At 34.8% G+C, this 12,101-nt stretch overlaps 1 protein-coding gene across 2 annotated transcripts; it reads left to right on the forward strand.

Annotated features, from left to right (window-relative positions):
- Positions 1-1,752: 1,752 nt before the first annotated feature.
- LOC103717717 (probable serine/threonine-protein kinase DDB_G0291350) lies at positions 1,753-11,689 on the forward strand. Of its 2 annotated transcripts, none has more exons than XM_008806205.3 (6): positions 1,753-2,100; positions 3,056-3,198; positions 5,933-6,073; positions 7,159-7,344; positions 9,650-9,774; positions 11,268-11,689. In XM_008806205.3, the coding sequence occupies exons 1-6, from the start codon at positions 1,890-1,892 to the stop codon at positions 11,503-11,505; spliced, it is 1,044 nt and encodes a 347-aa protein (XP_008804427.1). In that variant the 5' UTR covers positions 1,753-1,889; the 3' UTR covers positions 11,506-11,689. The 2 variants fall into 2 exon arrangements, with proteins under 2 accessions (XP_008804427.1, XP_008804428.1); XM_008806206.3 differs by having other exon boundaries at positions 1,759-2,100; positions 3,059-3,198.
- The last annotated feature ends 412 nt before the right edge of the window (positions 11,690-12,101 follow it).

The raw sequence follows: 12,101 nt of genomic DNA on the forward strand, positions 1-12,101 counted from the left end.
TCCACTTTTGATGTCTAATATTGCTATAATCTCTCCTGTGCCATTGGATCTATATTGGGATTGGAACTCCTGTTAGAATTTCACTACTAAAACACTATAAACTAGGTCATAGTTTGCATGCCCAGATAAAATGCTCTATGTTTAGTTAGAGTAATTAGAGCTATGTTAATTTAAAACACCATTGTAATTCTTGTGTTTAGTAAATTCAGCCATAATAATAAGGTCCACTTTCGAATTTAAATTTTGATGCGTGACCCTACCAGAATGCATAAAGATCAGAGTGTTCCATTGTGACATCGTGCTCATCAAATTTTCAATTAATACGTCTAAGTATATAGCTGTCCACACTAATATTATTGCTACCTCTCTTTTATATCCATTTAATGGATGAAAACTAGCCTTTTAAAATATATATCTATTTTCCGATAGCTTTTATAATAAACTATGATTAATGATATAATTTCTTGATCTAGAATATTAATTATCAATTAAAAAACTGGTATGATTGAGGTCTCAATCTTTTCTTTTTTCTTCTCGAGGAGTGGCTAGCTCATTTCTTTATCCCCTACAACAATGCCTCCCAACAAATTCAGAACTTAAAGAAAACTATTAGATTCTAGAGAAAGAACTGAACTCTACATCCATCAAAGGGAGGTGGAGAATTTCCACTCCAAAATCCTCAAGTCATCGAGTTGTAGACTTGGGAACTCCTTTATCTGACTGCTAGTTCGCAACCTAATTATCTTCCTAATAAATTGGCAACATTCACTTACCATAGAATTAATGGAGAAGGCTACTTTGGTTGACAACTGAAGAGCAAGTGTTGGGTAGAGTACCTTTTAGTCATGTCTTTCCTTCAACATCGAAATCATGAAATCTTCCTCCTCCAATACAATCATATGGAGCATGACTCTAAAAGACCAAAGTCACCAATTCATTTCCATTTCAGTTCTGCCACATCTCTACAATCCAAGTGGCAACAAACTTTACCCACCATGGTTGCACACAGAATAACAAGCTCCTGCTAAGATGCAACATGATAAAGCAATCAACTTAAAGTGTAGGGCAAGGGGTTGCTTCCAACAATGAGGATGCAATTTAGAAATAATATAAGCTTGCATAAAGCCTATTGCCCACATTTAGTAGAGTTCATACCATTTTTAAACTAGTGCAATATAGCCATTTATCCATATGTATACATGGACGCATATAGATGGACCGCCACTATTAGTGATTAAGGCTATATAATAGGTAATATTCGTCTTTACGTCGCATTTAGAAGACTGCCATCCCACATAATATTATGGAATATTCCCAACTACTAAATAGAAAAAAAAAAGAGCAGCTATTCACGTATGCTGCTTTTCATCTACAGCCTAAGCATATGGCATGATTATATTCTTCAACGAGAATTATATTTAGTCTCGTATCAATTATATTCTAGTAAATTTTTAAATATTTGTGTAGGTTAAAAAAATTAAATAAACCTATTTGAGAAATTTTTTAAGAAGGATATCCTCAATAGGTACATATCACATGGGGTGGAATACTAAAATCCAAGCAGCTTGCACTTCCTTTTCTTTTTTCCCTATATAACAATTTGGTATTAATTAAAGAACAAGCATTGAAGAGTCAAATCTTGGGGTTGACTCGACCCTAAAAAAATAATAAAAAGATATTTATTGTTTTCCTTAAATTATCCATTTAATAAAACTATAATCTCATTATAATTATTCATAAAAATATAAATTATCAAAATTCGGGACTGAAGAATCAGGCGCAGGGAGCGGAAGAAGGGAGAGGGAGAGAGGGAGATAGAGGGAGATCTTCTTCTTTATCTTCTCTTTCGACCGAGGCTGAATCGGGCAATCGGAGGGAGGAGGGAAGAGATGGGATGCTCCTTCTCGGGGCTCAACGCGCTCTACAACGCGGTGAATGGGGGCGGCGATGTCTGGATCAACGAGAACCGCTTCCGGATTCTGAAGCAGATCGGCGAGGGGGGATTCGCCTACGTTTACCTCGTTAAGGAGGTCGTCGCCGACGCCCGTTCAGGCGGCGGGCTCGCTGCCAAGAAATCCGTGCCCCCTTCCCATGTCTCAGGTCGGGGTTTCCGTCTCCCTGCTATTTCTCGGGGTTATAGTGCTGAATTCTGCTGCTAGGTTGGCGTTGATGTCATGAATCTTGATTGTGTTCTTATGATTTTAACTATTGTTTCTGTTTCAAGTTGTAATTTGAGAAACTGGGTTTCATTTCTCTCTAATTAATGTGATTATATGTTGTAATTTGGTGGTATTTCAGGAAGAACATCATTTTGTTGGTTTCAGTGCCGTTTTCCGATGTTTGGCTGCCGCATCTGATTATGATTTTTTTTATGTTTTTATGTTTTATGTTTTTCTAATTTCCTCTATGTATGATTAGTGTGTAATTTTTGTGAAAATTTTAACAGTAATGATGTATACTGGTCCATGAGCACGCTGATTAGATGGTGTAGTCCAGGGGTTTCTTAGGTTTCAGTGCAAATAAATAGTTAATCATATACTTGGCTTCTTAAACCTTGCTCAACTGTCAGTACTATTTATCTCAGAAAAGTTGCAGTTCCCTCTCTCAAATTTTTTTTTTTAACTATAAGTTAATCTTTTTTAATTTCTCCAGCTGGTCATCATTTTCTGACAATATATCTTATTATAACTTCCCTTCATAAAATGAAGATTATCTCTCTGGTAATGGCATTATGAGATTTGCATTTTTAATATTTAGGCTTGTCTATAATTTTAACTGATAATATCATTGGAACTAAAAATCCAGATATCAATTTTTTCTTAGTCTTCGCATCCCATTTTGACATTTTGAATTGTTCTTTAGATTTATATATATTCTTCCTATAATACCATTATGTGTGTTTGTCTATGTGCTTGCATTTGCATATCTGTGTACATATGTTGATTGCCATTTATTATGCTATGTAGTTCAAGATTTATACTTGCGTATGCAGCAAAATATTGCCCACTATAATGTTTATGAATTCTTCTTATAAGTTTCTTGACATTTGCTTCAGAAGATGGGACGTATGCTATGAAGAAGGTCCTTATTCAAAGTGAGGACCAGTTACAGTTGGTGAGGGAGGAAATCCATGTTTCTTCTCTTTTTAATCATCCAAATCTGCTTCCTCTTCTCGATCATGCCATTATTGCAGTTAAGGTAACTCTTCGGAATTGTCCTCTTCTGCATGTCCTCTTTTTTTTTTTGAGGGGGAGGGGGAGGGACATATAGGCAGTTCAGTATAACCCAACAACATTCTCAAGAAGTTTACCCAGACCCTGAAGTTATTCATTTATTTATTATATCATCCCTGGTTCTTTGGCTTATTTAGCTTCCTTTTAAACAATAAAATGAAGATCTTTTTGATTGGCAATCACGACGTTGTTCAACCTTTTCAACATTTTTTCCTTTCATGCAATATTGATTGTAGCACACTTGATATATCACAATTTTTCCTTACATCATTCCTTCACTGTTTGGTTGTAATGAACAAAAAATTAAGATAGACTGCTAGTAGGGAGGGAATAAAAGCCTTACCTCTACGCAACAAAACATTTTTTTTAGAAAAAAGAAAAACTCGAGCCAGTGTATCCATGTGAAGCATGGCACATGAAAACAAATTGTCAGTTACCTGAATCTTCAAATTAATTTTTTCTATAATTCTCTTGAAGATCATTCACAAGCTTCTTTTTCTGGTTTTTAAATCTTCTAGCGTCCATTTTTTCCTCTAAAGACTCCAACTGTATTTTCTTCCTTTTGAACCCAAAAAACAGCTAAGACAGTTTCCATATCCTTTTTCTACACCATGATCTCACAAAAATTACTCTTCAACCTTAACAAATTTGAAACAACTAAAATCAATGTGAGATGTTTTATTTTTGTCTTACATATGCTGCATATACTAACTAAGCACTGACTAGAGATTGTCCTTTAGACATCTTACTCAAGCTTTCAGATACAATAACTTTCACTAAGAAGTCAACAACTGACTGGAAGAATCAGCTTTATAGTTGATCTATCATAGCTTGAGAATGTACTGATGTATAGCATTTTTGTCTTAAGTTGATGTGAACGGCATCTTAGATAGTTGCTAAATTCTTCCCTAAAGTAACTTGTGAGAAGAGAACGGCTTGCTGTAAAGACTGGAATGCAAGTTGGTTTGCAGGGGAATCTTATGATATGGGGGAGCAACCTTTCGAGATTCTTATAGAATTGAAAATGATTGCCAGCTTTGCCATTGTTGTGAGACTAGGTATATCCTATGCTTACTCTTGCTAAAAGCAGTTCGAATTGCCTTCCTAGTGTTTTTCAGCAGGGATCTCATGATTTTATATTGTTCTAGAAATTCCAGCAGTTCAGTATTACAACTTATCATTAGAAGGTTTCAAGACTTGTTGCTAGTTTGTTTTCTGAATAAAAAATTTAGTATTATTATAAGAACCACAACTGCCAACACACAGCACTGGGAAAGTCTAGCCACAACTTTTATGCTGCTACTTAGTGGAAAATATTCTTCTGGAAGATGTCAATAGTGCTATTTTCTACTTAAAATTAGAATTGCTGTTTGATAATCAGCAAAAAATTTTTGCTTTCTCACCTGTTTCACCAACTACACTCCCATATCTCCCAAATTTCTATATTGTGGTCTTAACCCCCAGAACAGTAATATGTTCTTGAAGTAACTGAAGCATATCCATCATATTTTCTGAAGCATATCCATCATATTTTTCTCTTCTGGAGAAGGCATTATATTATGCTTCTCTGAAACCCTAATATCTTTCTTGGATTTTGAATAAGATAACTTCTAAACTTACTTCAAAGAAGGAACTTGTATCGATTCCCCCTTCCTTGAGTAGTCAGAAGTCATGGGGCCTTTGTTTCTTTTCTGTTGTCATATAAGAGACCCTTGTAATTCTTATGTATCGGCGTCTAGCTTACTAGTTTAATTTCCACATTAAATTTTCAATAATACTTTCAGATAGCTGGATTAATGAATGTCATCAATGGGATAGGCTATACTTTAATAAATTATTATATCAACATTATGGAAAACTGTATATTCATCTTATTGAATAATAATTGGTTCTCATTTGTTTCACATTTGTTTTTTATAATCATTACAGTACAAGTAAAAAATGCTATACTTTATGATGACATCAGCTGCCGCAAAATCCAGTTTTCACTAACTAATAATTGAGAATTTATCCACATAAAGACCTGCACACAAATATCTACGAATATATAACTTGAAAGGCTTCGCGCAGGCTTCACCGGCTCCTGAGCAAGTGAAGTTGCACTTTATTTATTTCTCCTGAGAGATGCAAATCCCCCTCTCCAGGTGGACTCCTCAAGATGCACTTTATTTATTTCTTCCGAGACATGTAAAAACCCCCTCCTTGTGTGGATTCCTCCAAGAGTATTTTATTCTCTTTAAGAAATTTGACTAAGCTATCTAGATTAGACTGGGGTGGCATCATAGCCAACCATAATACCCTTTTTTTGTATTAAGCACGTGTGGTGCTTGGGCCCGATGCTAATCTATATAGTTTCAATACTAATAGGTCATGTTACAGTTAGTGCCATGTTAGATGGTTCTAAAGATCTAGATGACCTTGTTTATGTTATTTTTTTTTCTTTTCCAATCTATGGTATTCTTGCAGTCCATATAGTGATTAATTTTCTTATTCTATATGAAGGAATGCTCCTTTAAATCATCCACATTACATGATTAAGTTCCTACTACATTGCAATTCAAGAGAAATAATTATTGCCAGTGTTTGAATCTGTCTTGTTATCTAAATTCATAGATAGGACAAAATTTACCTCCAGATCTTGTTTGTCTTATACACACTTCATACAGTTATTTAACAATCGTGTGTAATTATACTTCTAGGGTCCACAAGGAGGATGGAACCATGAAGCATACCTCTTATTCCCAGTTCACTTAGATGGGACTTTGCTGGACAATGCTAAAGTCATGCAAGCAAAGAAGGAATTCTTGTCAACAGTCACTGTTCTGCAAATTTTCCAACAGGTGGCTCCCAATATCTGTTTTCTTCATTTGTTCATTTATTTTTGGATGTCATAATTCTGGCATTAGAATTTGAATAAATATTATTAGCAGCATGATGTATTGTTCATATCAATATATTCCATTATTATTTAATAGTGAATCTTTTAAATATCTTTCACAATTGAAATTTCTTGTCATGGTTTTTGAGGGTATGCTATTTCAAGATTTTAGGTGGGCTCATGGTATAATTTGCCCTGCAATCAAGTCTTGGAGCATGGTCGCACCTTTAATTTATATATAAAGAAACCAAAAGCTCAAGTAGGGCAGATTACATCATTGTGATTGACATATATGGTTTCAAATGCTTGAAATTAGGATTGACTAAGTGCTTAATGAGCTTAAAAATTTCAAATTAAATTGAATTAGTAAAATTATTGCAAATCAAAAGATTGACAAAGTGAAAAATCATAAGTTGCTCTGATAAGAAGGTTGATCCAGATAATCTGGATATCATCATGTTGAGATGTAACTAATGCAATTCGTGCCTCGTCTTTGAACAATGAAGTTTGCTTAGAAAATGATAAGAAAGGTCAACATAGATGAATAGTTGTAATACGTAGATGACAATATATTCACATTTAGTTGTTACCAAGGCACCTGAAGATTTAACATATGTTGTCCGTTACACTTTATAGAATTTTATGATGCTTGGTATACTTCATATCACACAATTAAGAGTGCATCATCTTTCCATGTTAATGTTTTACATTTTGATAAAAGACACCATGCCTAAACATTGCTTCAAATTAAGGCATTTTAACTTCGTTGAGTTTATACAGCTGTAAATTTTATGCATACATCTATAGAAAATGCGGTATTATTATCTCAAGCTTTTACTGGTTACAGTGATTTCTTTTGATGTGCACTGCAATTTTATTTCTTCTCTATTGAACCTGTGATTTTGTTTTTTGGCTTTGTTTTTTAGATAGTGCATTTCAGTTAAACTGCTTTTTGAGCTATCAATAGTAGCATGTTGGTCGTTATGCTTGCTGCATCTACATGCACCCACTGGATGTTTGTGGCAGTTAATGAGTGTTTTTGAACAGCTTTGTGCAGGGCTAAAGCACATGCACAGTTTTGATCCTCCATATGCTCATAATGATGTAAAACCTGGTAATGTCCTCATAACACATAGAAAAGGACAACCACCTCTTGCAATTTTAATGGATTTCGGAAGTGCTCGGCCTGCAAGAAAGGAAATTCGTTCTCGTTCAGAGGCATTACAATTGCAGGTATGGACCCTTACTCTATCTTTTCAAGCAAAAGAATATTTTTTTTATTTGAACAGTATTCAAGTGTTATTCTCCATCAAATTGTTCACACCTTCAAATCTTGCTTGTCACCCTAAGTTTCTATTCCATCACCCAGACTATTAAGAGGACTTATCACTTTTGCTGTATTGATGTGTACTGGTCTAACAGCCTGTTTGGCCTGTTTTTTTCTTACATACAAGGCTACAACTAATGCTATTATTCTGCTTGTGCTAGTACCTAAAACTTATGGTATAAATACCTGGGAAGAGTTTTTCATGATATTTATATGTTGAAAAACAATGATTGGGAGTCCCCAGTCACATGGGTGTGAACCAAATATGCAGCTTCTCACCACAGAAGTTGCTTGGAGATTGAATGCATATATACGAGTAACAGAGCACCAAGAAGTTTTTGATCCCTATGTGACAGATGAGTTATGTGAAAGCTAAAGAGAGAGGATCCTGCTTATTTATTAACCCATAGAGAAAATTTGTCCTTTCTTGCTCCTTATGCTAAGAGTTCAAGTTTTGACGAGAGCAACATCTTCAGATTAAAAGGTCTAGCTCTATTTGCTTTTTTCATCAACTTCTCTGTAGCACTCTTTCAACTATTGGGGTGATCGTAATGGACATGAAATCTAAATTTTACAATTTTTTGTCTTTTCTGCTTTGGTGAGATTGCCCGGTACCTGTATGTTGTGCCATTACAGTATGATAGATCCAGTGAACCATTTACTTGAAATAACATTCAGCACCAAGGATAGTTCCACTCCTGTACTTCCTTCCATATCTTTTCTTGGGCATTAGGTTGGACAGTATGATATTTAATGATTGTGTAAAGTGTAAAGACTTTATCCATTAGCTTATTCTGGTCCCTTTTGGTTTGTCCATGAATAATCTCTTGTTGGCAAGCACAACACTACACCTCTATGATTTATATTATATACGTTTTTTTGTCATGCATCTCGTCTATGTTAAATGGATGACAATAATTTGCAAATTTTGTTGCATATATGCTTCTAAATTCGTTGATGGTTTACTTGCATTTCCACAATTGATTTAATACTTGCTTTTATTTCATGTTGTCAAAGCTCTAAGTTGGTCATCCTCTGGCCACTGCAGAAGCACTAGAGATCCTTTTCCTTGAAATGATAGGCTCATATGTTACCAAAAATTAAAGTTGGATGTGCTTTACTGAGAAATGCATTCTGAGTGGTACACTTCTTGGTTAGCATCATCAAATTGTCACAAATCTGATTTGATTACTGAAAATATGATCTTCCTTTGGAAACATCTCAGGTTTAGAAATTAATTCCGGATCTTTATTCGTGGTTGAGAAGCTTTCCAGAAATCAAAATGGATCATCAGAAGGTTGCCAGAAAATTGAAATAAAAACTGACAATCTGATATGTGACTATGGATCTGTGGAGTAATTTTTAGGTTGGACTTATTTGTGTCTGGCTTTTTGGTGGTTCCAAAACTTGGATAGTTGTACCTCAAGGAAATTTTAACCAGTTATGATGATTGATCACTTTCCAGTTCCATCTAGCTGGTAACCTCAGATTTTAGTATTAGCCTGATAACATTCATGCTTCTTTTTTTTGTCCTTCCCTTTCTTTCTGTGCATTTGTTTTCTTCTCCTCCTTTTTTTTCCTTTTTTTTTTTTTTTTGAGGGGAATGGGAGGTGTTGCATTGGTGTTGTTCTTTCTAGTCAAATCACCTTCTTAAGCTGCTGGGTTGAATATTTGCATCTAGCATGTTTGCTTGAATATTTTTTGCACTCCTAGATATTTCACTGATGGTCATGTTGATGATTAAATTAATTAATTTTAGTTTAAGTTTTAATTATTTTCAGTCATGTTTTTCTTTTACAGTTACTCATCTGGTTGGCCAAGTGTCACGGCTTTTTTCCATTATCTTATTTACCACTGTTTTGCCTTTGGCATGCATCAGAGATATGCCTCTTGTCATAAAATGCCTGTTGGCACTTTTTGTGGTCACGCAAAAAGGGAACAATGGGGATATGTTTGGTTCACAGTTCACACCATGTGTAGGTGGTTTCATCATGCATGCAAAACCAAGACTTCCTATATTTGAAAGTGATATTACTTGGAAAGCCAATCTATGTAGCTAATCAGTGTTTGATACCTTTGAAATATTTTCTGCTTCTGATTTTACTTTAATACTTTACTAGATAATCTGTTTCCCATTGGAGATGTATAATCAGCATTGACTTGATTAATTAACCTGTTTATTTACTAGTTTTTTGGTTGTATCTTGTATAGGAATGGGCTGCTGAGCATTGTTCTGCACCTTTCCGAGCTCCTGAGTTATGGGATTGTCCGAGCTACACCGACATTGATGAGAGGACGGATATCTGGTCACTAGGATGTACTTTGTATGCAATAATGTAAGGATTTTTATGATTCCTTAACTCTCTAAGCATTTACATTTTCACTGAGTATGTTATATTTCTCAACTCACTTATTCATTTGATTTTCTTATTTATTTACTATTTACAAATTATTTTCTTCTATTCTTTTTTATGTTCTGGGGTCCTGCATGGTTTCTGTACTGTATTATGTTGATGTTCTGCATGCACCAGTAAATAAAGACGACCCAATAACAACTACTTCTTTTTTTCCCTTTCAAGGGTGTTTTGTAGCATGGGCGGGCGGCTGGAGATTTTGCATATGCATCCCAAAAAAATTCTTATTTGCATATATAACCTTCTAAAGTTAGAACATGCCTATCTATCTCTCCAAAATCTGAAATTTGCATTTATACACTATCACATTGCATTCACTGTCATTCTAAACTTAACTTTGACTGAGTTGAAAGTTAACACAACTTGTCTGTCAACCTATATAAATCTTTTCAAATTTTTGAGGGGCACATTGTTTTTCAAAGTGTTTGAATGATCATTAGATGCTCTCCATTTTTTTAATGTTTAACTGGACTTGTGCATTTGAACAAAAACATTAAAAAGAGTTTACAGAATATTAAGATCAACCATTTTACATAAATGATTAGAGGTTCTAAACTATAACAAAAATGACTTGCCTAGTTGAAATCTATTTGCTAATCTTGATAGGGGTAATTGTGTTACAAACAGGAGTAAAACTTTTGGGGGGGGGGGATGATGGTTGACAATAAAATAATATTGAAAAGAAAAGGGAAGAAATAAAAGAGATTAAATAATGTCTAAAGGAAGGATAGGGAACTTTCTTCCATTGATGGTACTATTGAAGTGCTTTGCTTATTATGAGGACAAATACTGTGATTGTGCAAGTGAAGAAAAATACCACTTTAATCAAACCTTATCATACTTGAGTAAAGCATACATAAGAACGTTCTTGGTTATGCAATACCTCGAAAGAAACAAATTGTAATTGTCAAATCATGTTACTGCATAGATATCCTTAACTCGGATTGACGTATATCATATGTTAGTTGTTTGCCGCTTGGATGATTTTGCAAACTTGAGCGTAGGCCAGACTAACGATCAGCTCCATTTTTCATTGGGAGAAAGTCCTATGCTCGAACTTTGCAAGGTGTTTTCTGCAAGTCATTTGACATGGGAGATGCTTCCATCATTTCTATGGAATGATTGACGGTGCTCCAATTGTTTTTTTTTTAAAAAAAAGAAACTTTTCTAGCAGATCTTTTCATGTCCTAATTTTTCTTCATCAGTAATTCTTATAGATCAGAAAAGGTAAATGCGAGGTCATATTATTTCTTATACTTAGATGGAAATCAGATCGACATTCTTCACATTTGATGTGTAGCTTGCAAAGTTGGCTCACTAAATGCATTGTTACTTGGTTATATCATTAATTAGATTCAACAAAAAGCATGGTATCCTTTTAAACTCGTGGACTTTGTTTCTGCTGATCTTTGCAGGTATGGTGTTTCTCCTTTTGAGTATGCACTCGGAGAATCTGGAGGCAGCTTGCAGTTGGCCATTATCAATGCACAGATAAAATGGCCCCCTGGTCCTGATCCCCCTTATCCGGACGCTCTCCGACAGTTTGTAGTATGGATGCTCCAGCCTCAACCTGCTGTCAGACCTCACATTGATGATATCATCATTCATGTGGATAAGCTCATTTCAAAATACTTGCCTCAAGCCAAAGCATAATATTTTTATTTTATTGGATTGAATATATGTGAATTATAGTGCAGCTCCCTTTACATGTAAATTTATTTGTGGATCTCTCTTAAAAGTGGTTTCACCATGCTGTTACATGCAAAATTGATTACTTTTGTAGTTCCAGCAGATTATAATTACATATATCTCAGTTTATCTTACTTAACGTACGCAAGTGTTCTGCTTCTGAAATCTAAATTTTGTTCCCTTGTTGAAATCCAAATGCCCCATGGAAAGAGATTGATAAAATTCCCCTTGCAGTTTCAAGCTAAATTTTAGAACCATTACATTTAGGTAAAAAAGTTGGTTTCATAATTCAAAAATCCTAAAACTTGATCCAAAAATCAGCTAATACGCCTTACACATGAAGACGGTAATAAATTATAAATTAAAATAATATAGTTTTCAGGAAATGCATTAAGGTTTAAATAGTAAAGGAAACCGGAAGGCGTGGGTGAACCCAAACCCTCATGGCAAAAATACAAGGATGATTATATAACTCGCCCCATCCTGGACTGGTCCTTGCCTTCCTGAAACCCCAGCAACACTGATATAGAGTCATGCCAAAACAGGACTCCAGCAAGAGA

This window comes from Phoenix dactylifera, unplaced genomic scaffold, assembly GCF_009389715.1.
Source record: "Phoenix dactylifera cultivar Barhee BC4 unplaced genomic scaffold, palm_55x_up_171113_PBpolish2nd_filt_p 000492F, whole genome shotgun sequence".
In the NCBI taxonomy this organism is placed as follows: Eukaryota; Viridiplantae; Streptophyta; class Magnoliopsida; order Arecales; family Arecaceae; genus Phoenix; species Phoenix dactylifera.